The 22,056-nt window shown below is 38.0% G+C and overlaps 1 protein-coding gene across 5 annotated transcripts in view; it reads left to right on the top strand.

Moving 5' to 3' along the window:
- LOC110836165 (nephrin) overlaps nt 1-22,056 on the top strand; it is a 700,179-nt gene that overhangs the window by 631,714 nt on the left and 46,409 nt on the right. For all 5 annotated transcript variants that reach the window (XR_015537708.1, XM_087358243.1, XM_087358240.1 and 2 more), the window contains 2 exons: nt 6,313-6,464; nt 17,843-17,987. Coding sequence is in view for 4 of the 5 variants with exons in the window: in XM_087358243.1 (XP_087214369.1) it covers nt 6,313-6,464; nt 17,843-17,987 (297 nt within the window). In the remaining variant the exon portion in view is untranslated. The remainder of the gene's footprint in view (nt 1-6,312; nt 6,465-17,842; nt 17,988-22,056) is intronic.

The following is a 22,056-nucleotide window of genomic DNA, read 5'->3' as shown; positions in this document are numbered from 1 at the left end:
AGTGTCACCTTTCACACTTACGAGCTTGCAGCGTTCTATGACATTTTATTATAACATTTATCGGGATATTTAAGTGGCAGTTAGTTGCGTATTGTGAAACTGCACTCATCCTGGAATATTGATTTAAAAATAATATAATACACGCGTGTATGAGACCTAAGATTCGAACGGCGGTGAAGATGTAATATTGGTCTTCTGGATAGTAATGCTGTGTGTACTTGTAGGTAGATACTGGCGTTTATGTTTCTCCGAAGCTTTGATATACACGCATACAAGTCAACACCTCGTTACAACCCACAAGAGCGGCGTAGACACACGATGTAATTACTTCGATGCATGTGTGAACCCAATAACGGAAAAAACTTTTAGTGTAACTGTTTTGACCCTTAATTTGCTATTTATCATACATCGTAATTTCAGTATTTTAAAACTATCTTCCATGTCGCCACCGTGTCAGGAGTAACTGCTAGTGAAATATATTGAATTCAGTATGAACGTCTTTCAATTAGGAGCAACAACATATCTCTATATTTTAAATTAATCAACATTGAACTAACTCACCTTTATCGCGTTAACTTCTGTTTCTAACACATGGAGAGAAGATAAGATTTGTTGTTGAGCAGAACAGCTTAATTTTACTGAATGAGATGGTCACCTTTTCCCATACAACTAAGCAAGGATAAGAGGGAATATTTTATGATATAAGCGAGAAATCGTGACTTTACATCTTGCGAGGAAGACGAGAAAAATTGTAGGTCAAGAGTTTAGTTATGGATAACTGAGAAGAGGTGGAAAGAGAATACGTGGGAGGGGTAGGGTGATGAGTTATTTGTGCCCTGTGCAACGACATGAACAGATATTTCAAAACTGTAAGGGTTCGTGAGAGAAAGGGTTGCATGGGGGTGAACAGAAGTCGAATGGTTAACAGAGGTCCGAAAATAGAGAAAATCACGCCGTAAAAAAGCACCGTTTTTCCACTCGCCGTCCCCTCCTCCTACCCCATCACAATCCCAGTCCCTTTCCACCCCAATACGATTAATTTCCGCGCCAGAAATCTTGCCGCCTCCTAGCCTGTTCACTTTTTCCTCTCTTCGGTTCTAGATGGTATGTGTTCTGAAGGGAATGGTATGAGGTGGAACGGGGTGAGAAGTAAAGTCTGGATTTTTAGGGGGTTTTATTTGTTATCTGGCAGATCGTGAAGCCAATGGGGCACAGCAAGAGTTGGCCAGGAGAAGCCATAAGCTTTGAGCGTTCCTCCAGTTGAGGTCAGCCACACACTGAAGAATGTTAAAGAAGGCATAATCAGAAGATTCAATATAGGTTGCTCCGGGCGTTTCTTTAAAACAGGAACACCGCAGGAATTACAATTACGCGAGTGAATAGGGCCAAGGTTTGGCGACTTAACGTGTAGACGGGCTGGTATGAGAAATGTCGAAAGCAGTGGAATATCTGAAGAGAAATAATGAGATCCCTGGAATGAGAACGTGAGTTAATTTAAGAATTAATTAACGATTTACAATATGGAGACATGAGTTAGCATATGGGGACGGTGTTTGGTGAATGAATATGGAATTCGAAAGAAAATATGGCATAGATATGTCGTAACATGAATTGATGTGCGGATATTAGTTAACTTTTGAAAAGAGTGTAAGTGTTTGTTTGTTATTGTATTAAGGAATAAATTACTGTGTTATAGGCAGTGCATTTGTCGTATATAACAGCTTGCCTTATTGTTTGAGGTCATGGGTTTCTGAGTGAAAGAATAATATAGTTCCAACAGAATTTCTGTGAAGGTCTTACCGATTAGTAGGAGATTAATTCTTGTCTTTTAAAAAGCTTATCTATGTAGCTACTAAATATCATTTGGAAGAATTTTGTGTTACTGAATGTTTATTAAAATATCAGATATGGTTGTTTCCCTTAGGCCAGGCAGATATTTGTTAAGAATGCTGGCTTCTATGAGTACAGAAATGTGCCTTTGGATTCTGCAAAGGCAGAAAATTTTGTGGCCGTTGGAGTAACTGCTTACATTTCTGGGAAAACCCATACAAGAAATGATTTAACCCACTTGATATCTTACTTAGTAATAGTTCGTAAGGTAGGTAGATCTTTGGAAGTCGATAAAGAAGAACCCTGTTCCTTCAGGGGACGTGAGTAGCTTGTGTGTGTCCGGCCGAAACATTTGTGTCGCATCCTCCAGCTTTCTGTGAGCTATGCGTCATCCCGCTGGTCAGAAAGTACCAGTAATAATGGCGGACCGAACTAACGTCCCGTACACAATATGTTACCCAAAGAGAATGCAGCTGTCTCCATCCCTTTCATTGATATAGTGCAGAAGCCCTTATACTGTTCTTTGTTCGGGTACGTACTTGCATAGCCCACGCAGGTTCATGTCTTGTACGACGTTCTGAACCAAATGTTGTGTTAAAATGAATGCAGTTGTTAAAAAATTAATAGCCATGTTTTGGTTTGTATGGTTATTGATTTAAATTTACAATGTAAAATAATAATAATAATAATGACACATTTGTAATAAATTCAATAAGACATTAAAGTCACAAATTTAATTTTTCAAATCAGTAACCATAGATGATAAGTGAAGATGTTAGAAACATATTACAGATTTGTATTGTTATGGTTGTAATTTTAAATAAATGGTGTAAAAATGTGGAAAGATGGAAATAAATGTATCAGAATGAGAAAGGAGGTACGCTAGATGATTTGTAACGGGGAAATCTTGTGCTATACTCAGCTTTTTAATGAATGGTGACACCATAATCTACCATCATTCTGCATATTGCATCCAAACACTCTTAATCCTATGTCGCACTCTGCGACGTTTTAAAATTGTTTTTAAGATATCAAACAACATATACTTAAGATTAAAAGTGGATGCAGTATGAGAATGACTTCAGATTAAGGTGTTATAATTTACATGGAAAAATGTGTTTTACACTGAGTTTGCGAAACGTGTGATGAAAACACAGTACATTTGTAGAAATTGGTATTCTGTGGTCAGTTTCCCTTATTTTAGGTCATATTTCTTGTTTCGATGTATTCAACAGAAGACTTTCCGAAACATTTATAAGTTTTAATTCATTTGGTGCCTCAATTTATATTATTGTGGAGTTTTATACCTGCTTTGTTCCAGTCAGGTGTAGAAGTTACAGATATTGCATAAAGGACGAAATTAAGCAACCATCTTAAAATTTTGCAGTTTTTGATACGCGTACACAATTAGACAACCAGACGTCTAAATGAAATGTAGCGACGTAATAGCAACCATTCTTTCCTACTAAATAAAGGTACAGGAGTCGAATACCGGTCATAGCTTATACAAACAGACAAAGGGACTAACAGAGTTGAAACCTAAATGTTCTATTATAATATATACCACTCTTTTATACTCGGACGGTACAGGGTTTGAATGCCGATTAAACAGTGTTATCATGCAAAGAGTTGAACGAGGGTGGAAACAAAATATTGTTATGTAATATATATTCCTTTGTATTCGAGATGTATCGGATTTCTTTATCAGCCCAGAACAATAATTTTATTAAAATGGCTTTCTTATACATTTCGTCCAGTTCAACATGTATCCCTTTCAGCAGAATCTAGCTTTTACATTATATAAATGCAATTTGTTTCTGATTGAAGAGAATGGGTGAGAGAGAAAAAGGAGAATCCAGCATATCTGTCGATAAACGTGGAGGGAAGACGAGATACGTCGAAGATATGGACATAGAAACGAAAGTATATCAAACTTGGTATTAGATAAATATTTAAAGATGGAAAAGGGTTGTGTCTGAATAGGGTCTGATGATGCTCCTTTGTCAATACAGTGACACAATTTCGGATTCTTCAGAGGTGCGAAACCTGCTGAAGAAAAGGTTTTCAATTAAACTGCACCATGAAGTTAGAAGATAATTAATACATACGTCCTGTGAAACCTAACCTATAATGTGTTCAAAATATCCCCCGGAACACGAACTGCAGTTTTAAGAATCTCGTATCAAAACAAACGCACTAAGCTGGGCAGTCTGTAGAATCTATCTTTTACGTGTTAGTTCGTTCAAAGTCTGGTACTCCTCATTCAAGCTCAGTTATCTTGATCCAGCTCAAAGCACCAGAAACCCCTTCGCTAAATCAATCTGGCACACACTATCGATACTCGATACGAGGATGTCGATAGCGACCTTACATCTTCATTTATGTCAATTGCCAAAGATTGAGGAAGCGAACAGTGCTTCGATTCAGAAGATCGGAAATGTTTACTTACTCTAGCATTCGCGTTTAACCGCTGTTTGACTAATATTTTGCTGTATGAGATACAGAATACGCGATTGTTTCGGATTAAGTTCAGGATAGTGTCACATGACCAAGAATGCTGATGTAGCTGCAACGCTGTCGACGTTTAATTATGGAGGTATGTGGTTTGAGTCCTGGGCGGGTTGGTTATCTTGCATTTATTTAGGCTATCTGGCGAATTCCACTATTCATAATCATCTTTCCATCTCATTTGACGTTTTTTTATAACCTGTGAACCTCCTAATATAATATCATCGCTGAATAACCTAATAATTAATCATTCAGATACTATTTCACATCAGACCATGGGCGTACTGGTGTCGAAAGGAGTTGGGAATAACGTTGTATAATTTGTTGTACCTACAGGACATGCGAGACAGGAGCACCAAGGTCAACAGATAAGTTGCCCCGTGGTAGTTATTTGACGAAGATGAACACAGTCGGTATACTCATGACGAACGTGACATGTCAAAATCCAGTTTTTATTCGTTCATTGAATGAAGCTTTCTCAACTACGTTGGTATTTAGGGGTATAATGTGGTGGAAATCTGCTGTGATTTATTTTAAGACACAATCCCGGTAATTTTCTATAGAGACGGAGGAAATTAACGAAAAACTGTATTGAGGGCAGACAGTCTCCGAGCCAGTAATTGAACTCAGACCTTTCAAACATGAAGCAGCAGTTCTGTCCACTCTCCCGGTATGTTCGTTGCCAATACACCACTGCCTTTGCAAGTTACATGCACCATCACTGTATTAATGCTGCACTCTTACCAGTTTTCTCACAGATAATGTTAGTAGTTTGGCACAAATACCTTGAATCTGTGAAATACAATACTTGTAAAATAACCACGATTTAGTTTTCGGTCTCACCCATGTAGAGTTTCAGTAGTCCACACGGCCTTATTGGTCTACCGTTAGATTGAACGTACAGCTTACAGTAAAGGAGCCGCGAACCTCTAATAAGATTTGCGGTTGGAAGTTCCTGTTGTGAGCATGAAACAAGAATCACAGGGCATTACAAGGCATTTGTTAAGCTTTAGGTCGGACTCTTCAGAGAAGCCAAGAGGAAGTAACTCGCAGTGGTTGTAGAATAGCGCCAAGAGATCGAGCGAAAGCTCCAACTATGCCTCAGTGTACAGTCTCCCTCCCTTAAACTACAATTGCTTAGAACCGACATTATATAAAATAAGGCGTGGGGAGACTTCGGACAAAGAACTGAGGTCTATTTAGTACACGTGGCGACTAGAAATAAAAAGAGTTACTTCCGGAAGTGGAAAAACCTAGTAAAAAAGAATCATGAAACCATTTTATGGGTTTCCTTTTCAAGTTTTCAGCGTCAGAGTTCGATTTGTCTCCTGCCTTTATTTCACCATTGATTTATAGTTTAACGGTTCAGTCAGTAAAATGAAGACCGAAGTTCGAATTCCAGCTGTGCTGGGATTGATCTCTTCGTCACTGTTCTGTGCCGGTTCTGGGGCCCACCACAGCCTTCTATTCAGTGGGTACCATGATTTTATTTCTTCTTGCAGGGATTAAAATCCAGCGTATGAAGCAGATCGTTTTCCTCCTTGTAGTGCCGAGGTTAAGAATGCATGGAGTTATACTTTTCTTTGTCTTCGAAGATGAATAAAACATCGTAATTCATACGTAATGGTGTAGCACACCAGTTATTCTCCCCCCAACTTTCTTTCCATGGTCATTCCAGGAAAGGTATTTATTTTTAGCATTCTTCATATTTTAAACTTCCTCTGCTCTTTTCAGTGCGCTTAGGCCTGTCTCCTTTAAATATGTTATTGCAACTTATTTTCGTGTCACTGTGTGCAATTCTTGCTATTTCTTTGTTGCTAATTTTCAGACCAGAGCATAAAAGCATCAGGTCGATAAAATAGTGTCGTAATACTGACAAAACTTAAGAAATCCGCGTGTTTTAATGCTCAGATATTCAGAAATAAGTACACAATTCAACATTGTATAAATAATTCATATATTTTTATGTTACAGTTCGACCTCTGTGGGTTAGACTTCAGGGAGAAAACCATCCCCTCTCAGCCGACAATACGTACGAGTTGGACTGCGAAGCTGTGGGAGCGAGACCACCTCCAATGATGAACTGGTGGAAGGGTAGCATCCCCCTGCGGAACACGAGAGAAACTGTAAGAATCTAACTGAAAGTTCATATGGTGATATGCGAAGTCTCTGCATCGTAGTGATGCTATTACCCGTATTTGGGGTTGACGTTGTGCAATGTTAGTCCATACGACGCATTTACCGGTGTAGACAGCAGTTAGGGCTCCACTCAGGCAGTCCTGAGTCTGATGCAAGGATTAGAGCCTTTACAGAGGAAAACAGTTAACTATACTTAGCCCAACATTTATGCTTTGCTAATCTGTGCACTTTATTTGAATGAAAGGTATACAATGAACACATAATGTGAAGGTTCCGTCATGCCATCCACATTTTTCATCTCCGAAGCTGCTGAAAGGATGTTTTGATTTTGCATAGGATACTAAAAACTTTTAGGATAAACCAAATTTGGCTCATCTGTCCCTTAGTTACAGGAATCCAATGTTTTGTTTTATCAGCTATTTTTATGGAACACTAGTGATCGTTCAACGTTTATCCCGTTACATATAAGATGGACACTATTAATATCAACTTTCACTTGAAACATATTTTTCTTGCGGTAGATACTTAACTAAATAAGCGTAAGAATAATTTTTTACTTAAAGCAATGTGATGTCTGTAACTAGTACAACTTAATTAGTTGTTAGTGAGCTCGTGTCTGTAATACATGAAGTTATTTCAGAGATACTGCCTAACTTCAGTTGCGTTCCTTTAATAAAGTAATAATCACTGAAATGTTTGGTGTTTCGGTGTCATTATATTATCTTATGTGAGAAATACGCGGTTCCAGTCTCGGTCCAAGCACAAGCTATCATGTCTGAGGTTAGTCGTGGTTTTTCTCAGCTTCTGGAGGAAGCCTGGGATGACTTTTAAATGATTAGATTCTTATTATACAAAAGCATCTTTCTAAGATTGAATCATCTTATAGCCTACAGGTAGATGACAGAATATTGACTCTAATAGACACTGTGCAGGGTATATATTGAAAACGTGAGAGTTACTGAGCACGCGGGAGATGTTCCGCTGTGGAGGAGCTGGATGTCTGTTATCCTGCGTTACTTGAGATGCATCTGAACATCCTGCGTAACGCACTAAGAACGAAATACCATTTTATAAGCTTTCACAATGTATGGCTCATTTAACGACGCTGCCAGTAGTCAGACTATGTAGCGTCGAATGTTAGGTTAGTCAATGAATGAATAACGAACTGAAGAGGATATTGAAGGAAGTGGTCGTGACTTATCTTTAGATAATATCCCGGTATTTTTTCTGGTGGGACTGCACGATACTACGAGCATCTGAGTCAGGATAACCCGGGTTCTTGACCGGGAATATACCGAATATGAAGCAGGAGTGATAACCACTCAGCGGCAACCTTCTCTTTCTTTTAGTTTCGTTAAGTTGGCAGCTTGTAGGTTGAACCACTGGACAAGAAATCCTTTTAGGTTACAAAGACGTAGAGAGAGATTTAACTTAATTGTCAATAAGATAGACGCGCCTGGCGTTGAGGTGCTGTGTAGTGTTTGAAGGAAATTTCATTGTCGCCTTGTTCCCTCTTACAGCCACACTCGTTGGCGTTAACCCGATCAGGGTCACTCTTCATCTGTCAGTACTGTACATTAGAAAGTTTCTTTCGAAATGCTCTCTGACAAGATTGAAAAAGGTATAAGCTCCTTCGATCCCAATTCGTACCACAGTAAAATATTTGACACGAGCATTTACATTATGTGTTGTCTTTAAAAGCAATGGCACATCTGACACGCATTAGGATGGCCCTCTTAAAATGTTTTAGATACAATTTTCACTTACTAATTCAATGTCTTTTAAAATATCACGTCTCAAATTGTCGGTAAAGTTTTGCATTTAAAGGTAAAGATGTCCCTGGTGCTTAATTAAGAATAATGGATCAAGTAGATGTACAGCTCCTCACATTCTTAACCTCGGCGCTAGATTGAGGTTAGTGTTAAACGTCATGTCCTGGGAAGGACAAGGCATTACCAAGAGGGAAATATTTCCCGGTACATCGCTGGACACTAGGTTGCGTGGTACACAGAGCATTTCTATACCTGGGAGCGAAGAAATTTTTTTCCACCCCTACCGGCCTTCTATTCCTTATCGTAGTAACTATACCAAACTATACATTTTCCACATTTTAATAGACATATTTGGATAACTAGCAGTGAGATATACCAACGTTTTCCCTTAAAGTTGATTAAACTTCTAACTTAACTAAAATTATCTGTACTACGTACAGGTGGAATCCGAAATGTGATCATAGAGTAACTCGTAATTACGTTCAGTTATATTGGACTTGAGAAGCTTGAGGGTGGGGAAACTAGCTGCCATTATCATTATCATTTACCATAATAGTTTGTGGTTGTAATTAGCAACACAATGCAAAGGATCCATTGTCAGAATACCAGCATTCCTACCGAGGGGTTAGATTTCCTGATTTGTATCCAGGAAGTCCAGACTTAAAATTTCTGCCCGAAGCTTCATCGTGGTTTTCCTCACTCCGCTCAGACAAACATTGGGATAGTACCTTAAATTACGCTCTGACAGCTTTCATATAATTTCCAATTAATTATTATTCAATCATCCTGTCGTTCGACTCTGCGTAATTAAATAAACCAAAATAAAAGTACTCGTACTTTTCCATTCCTCAGGCCCTGCAGCCTGTCAACAACTGTAACCTATATCCATGGGCGCCGTTACAACTACAAAGGTTCCATTGCCACAGCCGGCTAATTCCAAATCCCTATCTACCAGGCATGAGAATACCCACATCCTTATTCAACTCGTAGACAGATATCGCAACATTCACGTAGAAGGATTGAGAAAAAAGCACGAAAAATTTCAAGATAACCAGTAATCCGGAAAAAATTTGAAAGGAGTAACTCCCGAGTGTAAACAGACTCTACAGAGAAGTGCATCCACACACATGTCTGCTCAGTTTATTCAAGCGTTGGCTACCTGCCACGATTCGTGTATTATTGGACAGTACCCATGTCTATGCCATATTTGCAGGGTGTGCGTAATGGACAGGCCGTGTTTCTGCATCCATCCGTCATCACGTCTCGCTTCTAAAATTTACAACGTATTTAGATTAAATTGATATTGGAGGCCTATATTAGGATTTGTCAAACGAATGCTGTTTGGCTTCCTACTGTTCGTCAGAAGCGATACCGCCCACCAAAACTTTTCAGTTTTTACAAATGCTTATCATACTAATCATTATTTTCAAATTTGGGAGTTCTGCCTGACTAAAAGAGAACAGGTCAAAAGAAGAGCTGTTTCTGTCGCCGCATATCCATAAGCCCAACTTTGGCAACATTAGACATGGTAAAAATTTATGGAGTTTAAGTTTCCTAAAGTCACACAACCCATTGGTACGATCGCACAATCTGCCGGACCATCTGAAGGTTACAGATGTTAACGCGTATGGGAGACTGACATTAATTTGTCAGTTGAATTTTATTTTCCTTCATTATATGGTACTTATAGCGTTAAAAATATATAGTCTACAGAGCCAAGTGGGTTATTGATGCCAGATGAAATAGCAAGATGCCTCGGGAAGTATTTGGCCTATATCGGCTTGCAAAGAAATTACAGTAATGGTATTGTTCAGAAATCACGGATCTAACCTCGGGCTTGTTTCAAGTCAGACTACAAAACAACATTGCATAATGCAGGAATTACTTTTTTCTTCAGTTAAATGTTAACAGTATTTAAAGGGGTTTCAAATTAAAAGGTTATAGAGCTTAATGGAGCAAGTATTATTGTGGCAGAAGTAGTTGCTAACATGCACACTTGAGAGTAGGCTATTAAATTTTTTTAAGTGTTATGATGTGGAGAGAAATAAATAATATCTTGGCCCGTCCCGTACAAAAAGGGATAAACAGCTTACGGAAGCATGTTTATGTCAGAAGAGCCTAAGTAACTTGACTATGTGTTAGATGGCTCCTCATAAACTTGCTTCCTATCTGAGAACGATCCCCAAACACTCGCGCGTCATAAATCAGGCAATTCTTCATCCACAACAACAACAACCACCCCAACACCGCCCCCACGCATTCGGACAGTGAAATCCTTACGTAAGAACATAGCACACAGCATTTGAATCGCCTTTTTTTATCAGTAAGTAAAGCCTTAGTTACATGGTTTATGCTATAGCAGACCTCGTTAATGTGAAAAAGGTTTAGACACGTGACTATAGGACAATTGTAAATATCCAACAGGACGTCACCATTGAATAAATGCAGTGCACAATTTTGAGCTTCCTGAGTTTCGTCACAATTTTTCTCCATTCTTTATAAAAGTTATGGAAAACTGAATGGGTTAAAATAAAACATACCTAGCGGTATAATCAATCTGGAAATACAGCCAGTTTTTTTATTCGACAGTAACGTAGTAGTGTGATAAATTTTATTAGGCACCGGAATGATACATTGTACTTTGTCACCTATTCGTCAGTTGGAACAGACAGACAAAGCGAATGCGTGTTGAAAGTGCCAGCGACATTTTGCCAAAGTGAATTGCTGCTCCAGTTACAGCAAACTGAAATAATTTAAAAAAAAACACAAACTACTCAACTAGTATTAACCACTGACACGCTTTGTTCGTGACGCCTTATCGTTGCGGGTTTCCCACTGTCAGCTCTGAAAAGAATGTAAAAATTGACAGCCTTTTTTTTTTACTGCAGTATGAAATATTAAACCCTATTGAAGACTTGATATATATTTTTTAGAATTGCTTTTTCATCTATTTTATTGTGAAACACCAGATATTATTGAGGTGATCAAGTCAAGGAGGATCATATGAACTGGACATGTAGCACGGATTTGGGATCTGGAGAATGAATACAAGGTTTAGGTCGAAAAACCTTGAACAAGGAGGTTACTTGGAGGTCCTAGACGTAGATGGATAATTAATACTAAAATGTACCATGAAACAAATAGCGGTGAGAGTGTGGACTGGGTTGTGGCTCGTGGCTGTCGATCTGTTCGCTAAAGTCACGACGTCGAAGAAGTTCCGAACAGCAGAAAATGTCATTCGTCAGACACCACGCATGAAAACTTTGCTTGTTTCGTGTGTCGCATTCTTATTTTAAAACCGATAATTTTGCTGTCTATAAGTAGTCCATGGCGGTGAAAAGGTAGTTGGATAGTTACTTTATGAGAGGTATTGAACATGACGTTTAGTGGGCAACCCTTCTGTTCATATTCAGTTTTATTACTGTCTTCGGATATTGCTTCTCATTAATGCCCTCTCAAGATATTTTTAGCAAGGAAATGAAATTTGATTTACCATTACTCAATATATATTAAATATTAATTTTTGCACATGCATACATCTTACAAGAATCCGCTTTTAATGGCATTCAGTCCTTTACACGAACTTAACAGAGTTGCAGTTAAAGGAACTGAAAACTAAAGCCATCGCGCAAAGCTGATCTTTGTCTAAATGCATACAGTTGATGTGTTGAGGGATAAAGGGGTACTTGAAACTTCTCATTGCAAGGATATTTGTATATAAGTTTCTGTTAAATGGAAATGTTTAGGGGAAATTCAGAAACAACAGTCATCAGCCCATGCGTCTTATGTTATGACCCCTCAGTTTCAATTACACGATGTAAACTGTCTTTTATCTCAATGTACGCTTGTCTAGCATTGGCTTTGTCCGCATGTCGTTAGGTATTTATGTTTTTTCTCTGTCATGAACATAATATAACAAATAGCTTCTAATACTTCGCGTTAACAACATATATTAGGTGGTCTTTCTAACATTTTAGGATGGAAACGATTGTGAAGCGCTATTACAACAGGTGTGTTAAAAAGATATACGTTTAAAGTTGTTTATTTTTCTCATAAATAAAAGGAACGCAGAAAGGATAAAACTAACTTTTTGAAATATTATGGAAGTTGGTCACCTGAGACACGAAATCGTAGGTGAGAAGATTATATTGAGACTCGTTTTGTGTAAGACGTTTGTGTTGATACGAACTAAGAATGCGTTGAGGTGGTGGGATGCTGTGGTCCCACTGATGAACCCTTACATTCTATAGAATTGTAAATTCCTTGAACAGCCGCAGAAATTTCAACCCTCACGAAGACTCTGTACTAGAAGTCAGTTTTACATTCTGTATGAAAATATAAAACCAGAAGAATACTGCAGCAAGAAAGTACAATTTCAAAAGAAAATATTTTCCTCTTATAAATTGGCTTTTTTTTTTTACAGATTGTACTAGCATTGCACGGTTGAAAAACACGTTATCATGTGATGATTTATCTTGATGTACCTCGAGTTTATCTTTAATTAACCTCTGTTTCCAACGGAACACAAACACGAAATAAAAAGTCCTCTGAAATGTTTGTGTATGGATGTGTCGGCTGCAAAATAAGTCGTCACGGAAATTATGACGGGAGTTAGCTTTTTGTAAAAATGTGGTCATTGTAGAACGATAGAAGATTCTTAATTTCACGCTTACTTGATTATTCACATATTATTGTTTAATGGAGTTGTATTTCTAGATGCAGAAATAATAGAATTAAACGCGGTGTGTTATTATGTGTCAGTGAGGTGGTGGACTTTCGGTACAGCTAATTACTGTTTGATGACAATGCAACGAAAAATGTTGAGGGATGCAGAGGGAGATGACAGATAAACAAACGAACTGGACCATTGTCCGTGAAAACTCTTCATTCTCTCCTGAACCAGTTAGGGCAGTTTCGGTGAGATCAGGAATTGATGTAATTGAACCATAAAACTATGCGGTAGAATCCTGGCTGTCGTTTCCCACGCAACAGAGTGAGGTTTGAGGTTATGGTTCAGGTGGTAGACCTGCCGTGGCCATAGTGATCACCCACCCTACTGAGCGGTTGTAAATGAATTGAACTCTTGGTGGATCAGATAGCTGGCAATCGGAATTCAAAAAGAGTCAAAGGGTTTTGCCTCACATGCCAACAGAAGGACACAATTTAAATACACGTGCCAATATTATCTAACAAATAGAAAGCTGTATAAAACTAGCATACACTAGAACAGAAAGTGATGTGAGCCGAAATCATGTACCATTCAGCAATTGTTTTTGATGGAACTCTGCCATAAATAATCTAACAGTCTGGGATGGATGTGTAGATTCCGATAGGCACAACACAAACTCTGGGTATAATTATGTCAGAAATATGTTATGAAATGAGCAGAATGGATGTGCGGTATGTGTGCTCGACAATGGAACCATCAATATGGTCTCTGGCTGTTCATGTATTTTCAAAATCTGATTGTCTACCTCTGTATTCTGATATATTATTTGTGTGTTGAAGTTAATTCATATTTGTTTCGGAATGGTATGATCATACCTAGAAATGTTTGTTTTATGATATTGCACGCAGTTATATCAAAACTATTCCCAAATGCGTGACACTATTAGGCGAACGTTTAAAGGGAAAACTCGAAAAGATACACAAATAAACTTTTATCACGTGATGGCTGTTTCTGCACTACTATATGGAAGTGAATGTTAGACAATGAGTTAAAGAGACATACAAAAATTATAAACAGCGAAGATGAAATTTTTAAGATCTGTAAAGGGATGTACAAGACTGGACAATATCAGAAATGAAGGCATAAGAAAAGAGTTTGGAGTGTTTTCAATTAATGACAGAATAAGAAGACACAGGCAAGATTGGCTAGAACATGTGGAAATGATCGTAGAAGGACGAATGCAGAAACAGACCCTTTGTGTAGACCCAAAGGAAGAAGAGATTCTGGAAGACCACGCAGAAGGTGGATTTCATAGAAGTCAGAACAGGCCATCGGCCTAATCCGTTAATTAGAGAAGAAGAATTCGTTTTAGAGTATTTGTGAAATTTGTACTGAAGTGCATGCAATGTAAGTGTTAATAATGCACTAAAATATGCCATATTTAAAATTATTCGCAACTTATCATGAATAGATATCCGAAACAAAACTTCATCGAAATCGCATTCATAGATTCGGAGATGAAAAGTGATGAATAACAGGCAATATGTCCCTGTTACACGTTCACTTAAGCATTTCGTCTATGAAACATATAAAATCCACTAATTGTGGTTGTTGATCCGAAGAAAACATGATCTTGTGCAGACCATCAGTTGAAACACGGGTCCTCCATTCCTGTAAATCCAAAATACGGTCGTATGAAGAATTGAATCTGAAAGTTACTGGATTTTCACCGAGCCACTTCCTTCATCACTCAAGACCTCGAGGTCCATACGTCAGTGCCAGCAGGACAGACAGACAGGCAGTGAGAGAGGCGTAGATGCTATGCTGACTGCAGTACCTTCTGCCCTTACATTAAAAGGCAATCACTTCGAAACCCTCAAGGTAGTGGCCCTGACTCCTGTATTTGCTACGATTCCCCTGCTACTACCGCTCAGATAACTTCTGACAGACACATGACAGCATGAACGCTACCTTGATGTATTGATCCTCAAGGTACAGTGGTAGAAGGGGTTTAGTGAATTCCATTTGCTTCGCCACTGGCGATTGATTACTGGTGGCAGGTTTAGGTTATAAAGTGTCTGGCCTTACTGAATATAGTATGGCCTGTCAAGTAAGGCTCCATTCATCCACTTTCTCTTCTTTGAGGCTATCGGTGAAATTGGTGAAACACAGTATAATGAGGGACGAATGACTTTTTTTCATTTTTTCTTTTCTCCGTCCTTTTTCCCTTATATTATACTTTTTACTATTTTATCTTTCTCCTCGCCTTCGCATTTTACCGTTTTTAATGTTCATTTGCATCGCTTAAATTTCTTTCACTTCAATTTATACTTTTCTTGTATTTCATTTACAATTAATGCATGTCTCTGTTCTGTCCAATTGCTTCTTATTACTCATATTTATGTTACACTCTGCTTTCTTTTTATTTCGTTATTTGTTTCCTCTTTTCATTTGTGTCGTCCCTTTTTAATTTATTCAGTCTTTTCATCATACTATATTCTGTCTTGTTTTCCATTTCTGTCTTTAGGTCTGTCTGAGTCTTGTGAGATTTCATGTTCTCACGGCAGCGATTATGAAGATGGCTGTCTTCTAGGATGTTGCGATCGTCGAAGATGGAGGTAGCGAGTACCTCTGTAACGTTATTAAACCAAACTACCATGCTACAACAACCCAGAAGACAGACATATTTTAATTTTTGTCGATGGTTGGTGTATGCCTCAGTTTTTTTACAGTCTTATTATTGTGGAAAGGTAATGTTAAGTTGAATCTCATCCACATTCTACAACATGACATTCAACATCATACGTTTCTGTTTCGCGTCCAATACAGCGCGCAGTTCTGATGTCTAGGCCAGCTCACCGCTATCGCCAGTTCATTCATTTTTAATCTTTGGGACGTTTCCTCTCACCTGAAAGCTTTAATGAAAAATATATTCATGAAGTGAATTACAGCAAGAATGTTGCTTACATTCGACTGGTATGCCTGTATGTAAAATAGACTAAAATATGTTTTTACTGTCTACATCTGTATTATACAGTTCAGTTGTACTTTGAAGTTTTCATATAGGCCTATTCTGGATCGACTTGATTAATTTCTGTGCTCGGCCTTTGTTTCAAGTGTTTAGCAGCTTTTATGCGAAATTTGTAATTAAACGTTTATAACCTGACAGATTTAACTATTAATGACTTCATTGTATCTTGGCTTCTGCGAGCATTTCTATTGAGTTTGATTAAAACTGGTTAATGATTAGGGGTTTATCTCTTCGAATTACATATAGGTCTTTAGAATCATAATAATGCTTGTTTATTTATTTTTAATTTATTTTATTTTATTATTCAGATGAAATTTTAATACGTTTTTTATATTGTTTTGTTAAAACGTATCTGTAGCCATTATAATCTTGCCAGTCATGTAATTAGCTGACCACTTGAATAATTAGGGAGTAATTAACGATGTCAATAGAAATATTTTCTCTGTTTAACGTTGTGAATGGATTTATAGGATCCAAGCACCTCGATTTATTTCGCGATAGTAAAAGTACTACAAGAAGCTAAAACATTGACATTGGATAAATTGTGACAATGTTATAGGATTTACTTCAATCTTTGAGTCGAGATTCGAACCATATAATTCCCAATGCCAAGCGGAAGTCCTAACTGAAGAGTGGATTGCAGTGTCCATAGTTGAAGTCTCGCTATCTTACGTGTCTATCGTTACGTCCGTCCGTAATCTTTCCTTTAAAAACTTCTTTACGAAGCAGAGATTTAAGGTTCTGACGACGGTGGTAAAGTCGATTGTGGTCTTCTGGTGCAATGCCGTGTAGTCTTGTAGGTAGATAACCACAACCACCTAACCGCATACAAGACTACACGTCATCACAACCCAGAAGCCCATAATCGGCTTCTTTGCCCAACTTTCATTCCTAATATCTCTACACATTTTATCTTACTGCCAGATTTCAGATTTCTTGCTCAAATTTGAACAATAGGACGTTACATCATTTTGATTAACATATCCTTTTCTCATTCAAGAGGTCTCTCCCGTGTTGAAATCTTGGCCTCATGAGCTGTTCTAATTATAGCTAGTCCCTGTTTCCTGTAGTCCCTCTATGAAATGAGGTTAGTGTTTACTGAAATATGTGAAGACTGTTACCTTTTACGTTCTTACCAATACGTCATTTATAATTCTCTCGTGCTTCATCATTCGACAGTACACTCTGTGACATCAACATGGTGGCAGCAAGAATTCTTTCGGTTTGATAACGATAACTAATGGACCATGGAGATAGGCAAATGAAATGTTGTGCACTGAACATATTCTGTATGACATATTTATCACATGTTAATAATTAAATTACAAACATGGGACGGAGCGAAATGTTTGAAGTTACATCGTACAGATGTAACGAAGTGGGGATGTGTACTAGTCCCATGAGAGAAGCCGCGTGATCTAGGCGTTCACGATTTTGACCGCTTGAACGCTAATCCCAGCGGATTCTAATCCCACTCGAAGCATGGATGTGTGTCCGCTCCTTCTGCGTTGTATTCTGTGTAGGTCTTTTAAAAATAAACCTTAGAAAATCTGTTAAAAAAAATTCCCCAGAAAACGCCAAGTCTTGGAATGGGTTATGTATGACGCCTGAGACGCATACGAAATTGTACCAGTCCAGAATACGCACAGAAATGGATTTGTGAATTATGTATTTGTCGTATGTATGTTTTATAGTCTGACGCATTAGAAGGAAAGTAGGCGTATAACAGGCTCTCACGCTAAAGCCGAAGTTGTACTCTGAACTCCAGCACTGAAAATCTAGGAAAAAAGTAGGCATATTTATGTTTTGCAGAAGATTCTTCTTCATCGTAGCAAAGAAGTGTTTGGTGGTATTTAAGTCCTCCCATCCCATTACTGATCTCTTCTGTTGCAGACGAGTCCTGACGGTAACACTACCACGAGTACAGTGACGTTTGTGCCGACCATGGAGGACAGCGGGAAGATCCTGACGTGCAGAGCTACTACACCCCTTATTGATGACACCACTCTGGAAGACGGTTGGAAGCTCAACATCCACCGTGAGTACACAAGTGTTTGTCAAGTTCTTGGGTTAAGTCATACAGTGCTAATGGATGACAGGTATTTCGTAGTTTACTACAGTTCTGACGAGCGAATACCGTCAACCTTTCTCAAATCACACTTTAACGTCGCTCTACGAAAATTAATATTGCAGATATGTTAGACCTGCTGTATATTAAAAAAGTTGGTTCTAATTACTTTACTTATTCTCAAACTTGGCATCATATTCCAGTTAACGGCTGGTTTTACGCCGCGGTCGTCTTTAAGCCAGAGAAATCGTGATATTTATTGGTCTTTAGAGCATTTCTTTTCTAATTTGACCCCTTTATTTTCCTTGTAAATTCATAAATGAAGCTTTGTGAAGTAGTGGTTATTACTCCAGCTTCAGATTTGAGACAACCCTGGTCAGATTCACGGTCGGTAAGCTGACTGGTCCGAAAATTTCCCAGACCCTACATTCATATGCTATTACCATCTCCTTCCAGATATTCATGACAATTTACGCACCTTATTCGATGCTATATGCAATCTACAAGTCCCCCAGTGTCGTAAAAAGGCCTTGTTTACACGTAAAACTAAATTCAAGTGGCACAAAGAAATGAATGGCTGTGAAGTAGACATGGACTTGCTCAGATGTAATTCGTGGTCTTCCGGATCGCGTACTTCAAGTCTCAAATTGAATAACTGTAAGTTCCTTCGCCAAAATGTTTCCAAGTGCTATGCTCAGTCCAGTCAAGTAGACCGAACATAACGAAGCATAAAGAGCTTAAATAAATACGGACTTAGGCACAGATTTTTATTACAATTGCCGACTCATCTGCCTATCGTATTCGAGATATTGATAAGATATAAATAAAATTATATTTTAGGGAATATAACAAGTCAGAGATACCTAAAAATTTCTGGAGTAGAGACATAATTTTACAGTTGTAAAATTGTGTGCTTAATAGTTCTGTTTTCCCAATAATGATTTTAGTCATACATAAACGAAAATTGATGTTTAAGGGAGGCACCAAAAACAGAGAACTAGAGGAGAGAGACAGAGTTGTACAGAGAGGGGTCGGAACGAGCCACAGGCACTACATAGTAGTGTGTTAACCTCAATTGCTCTTGAGTGTTTCACGCAAACGTATTGAGCATGCGTAAATAGAACATGGGGGTTGCTGCAGAGGGTCTGAGAGTCACACAAGAGGCTCCTCCCGCCTTTGCGATCACAAATTTCTGTGGCTGCAAGTTGCCAGTGACAACTGACATCGGAGAGTAAATGAAAAATTCCGCGTCTCTCATAAAGTACACTTCTTCAAACGGAATATCGATGGATGTTTTCTTTCTAAATCTCTGGTTCCTAAACTTTCTTTCGCTAGATTATTGAGGTTGTTGGAAAAATTGTTTAACTCTTTCTTTAATGTATATTCACCAAAACGTTACATCCTTAGGGTATTAATTGTGTTTTTGATATTGATTGTAATTACACTGCCTTTCTTGCACCCAACATGCTACAAAAGCGGTAAAATCATTATATTTTTAATCGTCACTTTCTAATTTCTGTCGTTATGTAGGATCTCCTGTTTGATGTTTTCGACATTCTCTTTAGTATCTCCTGTGAGTGCCGGCAGAGTACTTCGCCATGTTCCATGACCGTCTCTTTCCATCGTCTTACCTACTTAACATTTAGTCACCTCGCATTGCATTCAATGCGAGATGACTACCACGTGATTATATAAGAAACTTAGGAATCAGTCTCCTCCTCTTTGGAGTTACAGATGAGAGGATAAAAAGGGGTTATTGGGATGATATTTTAGAAAATGAATGTGGTCTGGGGATGCCGGGTTCGTCTATTCTGATTTCCCAAGAAACGGGCCACTTTTAGCGATGAATATTGCGAATCAGTTATCAACGTCCGTCGTTTATGTCTGCCAGAAAAACGTAAATTCGTTTTCTCTTATATTCTGTTTGACGCTCAGTTACCTTTTATAATTTGTCTGTCATTCAAAGATTAATTTCCTTGACTGACTTACAGTCCTGCAGGGTTTTTTGCGTTGTAATAGGCCACAGCATCTACCCTACTGTGTGCTTTCTAATTGCAGTAAATAATAATAGATGTATTTTATTCATCGCTGCATAACGAGTACAGCTGTTGTACAACCCGATGTTTCGAGCACAGGGTGAATTTGTAGTTATGTCCCATTTTAACAATTATAACTGTTTATTTTATTAACCGCAGTTAATATAAAGTTTTTACTTTTTTTTATTTGAGGTATGTAATGGGGTTCTGCAAGTGTTATAAAAAGATACAAGCGGATTTTGTTGCCAGCGTATTTTAGTACGATGCAGTCATATGTTTTCATCTTTCAACGTCAGTTTCAACATCTTTTTTCCTAGAGAGTTATTTGTTTGGCTCTGTTTACGCACTCAATTCTGGCTGAGTAATATTTTTTATGCTTTTCCATTCGAGATATAAAAATGGCTGCTTGCTTTCATCCGTTCGACCGTTTGTCACTGAGGCCAATATATGAAAATAAATCTATTCATTATTTCGTTCATTTAGTTTGGCCACAATACTGTTCTATTTTTTTTAATTTAAGTAAGCAGTAGCATCGGCATTAACTATGACGTTTTTTCACTCTTAATTAAATTTATTGTGTAAAAATATTGGGATCAGTTGCATTTGGTCAGAAAACAAATGTCCTTTGTGTTTCCAAAATTTGCATCTCTTTCGAAGATTAGAACGTTTTATCCTCATTAACTTTGTCACATGTAAACAGAGAAAAGCCACAATGACGGTTTTGTTATTTCTGTTTGTTTGTTTGTTTGTTTGTTTGTTCAGAATCATATGAAAGAAACGAAACTTCAGTGTAGCTTCAGCTTATCGCAGTCGCCATGCTCACTTTTTCAGTCGCGCCTACTTTTATTAATACTCATTTACAAATAAGTAATTGCTTTTGATAAAATGTTTTTGGCCCTTAACGGTGTTTGTAGTTGGACTAGAGCCTGTGTTCTTCCACTTCTTTAAGTTACTCATTGCATCTTAACATAAGTTCTGTTGATAATTAAATAACGAAGTATTAAAGACGCATTAATTTTGTGGTAATAAAATTCTCAGTCTTGATTTTTATGTCGTGTTTGAAAATAATTCTGTGTTTTGGTTATATAATTGTACGTACATATAAGTTAATATGTAACTGGAAAATAGGAATTCCTAGACAAAACTTCTAGGGCCGAGGAAGAAGAAATTTACTTAAAGTGTTGGTATAGCTCTGAATATTTAATATTTTATCTTTAACTCTGAATTCTGCCCGCAGAATGTACTTATGAGTTCCGTATAATCCTCAGATTAAACGATGATTATGAACCTAAACAGCATTAACCGGTTCATCACTATAATGGAGACGCGTTGGTAGGTAGGAGCCGAATTTTACGTAAGATTTGAGGTTTTCACGGCGGTGAAAATGAAGATTTCTGTCTTCTGGGTTGTTGCGCTGTGTAGTCTGGTTGATGTTTACCAAAGTTTCGGAGGTCATACTGCCTCCGTCATCAGGGCGTTGAGTATGAAGATTTCTGTCTTCTGGGTTGTTGCGCTGTGTAGTCTGGTTGATGTTTACCAACGTTTCAGAGGTCATACTGCCTCCGTCATCAGGGCGATGAGTATGAAGATTTCTGTCTTCTAGGTTGTTGCGCTGTGTAGTCTGGTTGATGTTTACCAACGTTTCAGAGGTCATACTGCCTCCGTCATCAGGGCGATGAATATTATTATGAATTATTCATCGCCCTGATGACGGAGGCAGTATGACCTCTGAAATTTTGGTTAACATCGACCAAACTACACAGCGCAACAACCCAGTAGACAGAAATATGAATTTTATATGTTATTTAGTTGAACTGCCTGCTTGAAGGTGGCAAAGAACACAAACACTTCTTTCCAGCTTTTGGATGTGATAAACGTTTTATATTACTCGATGATATCTGAAGTTTCGGAGGTCAAATACATCAAATTATATGTATTTGTTGGAATATTTTCTTAGAACGTATCCTTTCGTTTTAATGAGTAATATATAACATGGAAATGAA

Source organism: Zootermopsis nevadensis, unplaced genomic scaffold, assembly GCF_977971745.1.
Source record: "Zootermopsis nevadensis isolate Lab colony 2312 unplaced genomic scaffold, Znev_1.0 Znev_ptg000029l, whole genome shotgun sequence".
NCBI lineage: Eukaryota > Metazoa > Arthropoda > Insecta > Blattodea > Termopsidae > Zootermopsis > Zootermopsis nevadensis.
This window is presented reverse-complemented; position numbering and strand designations above follow the sequence as displayed.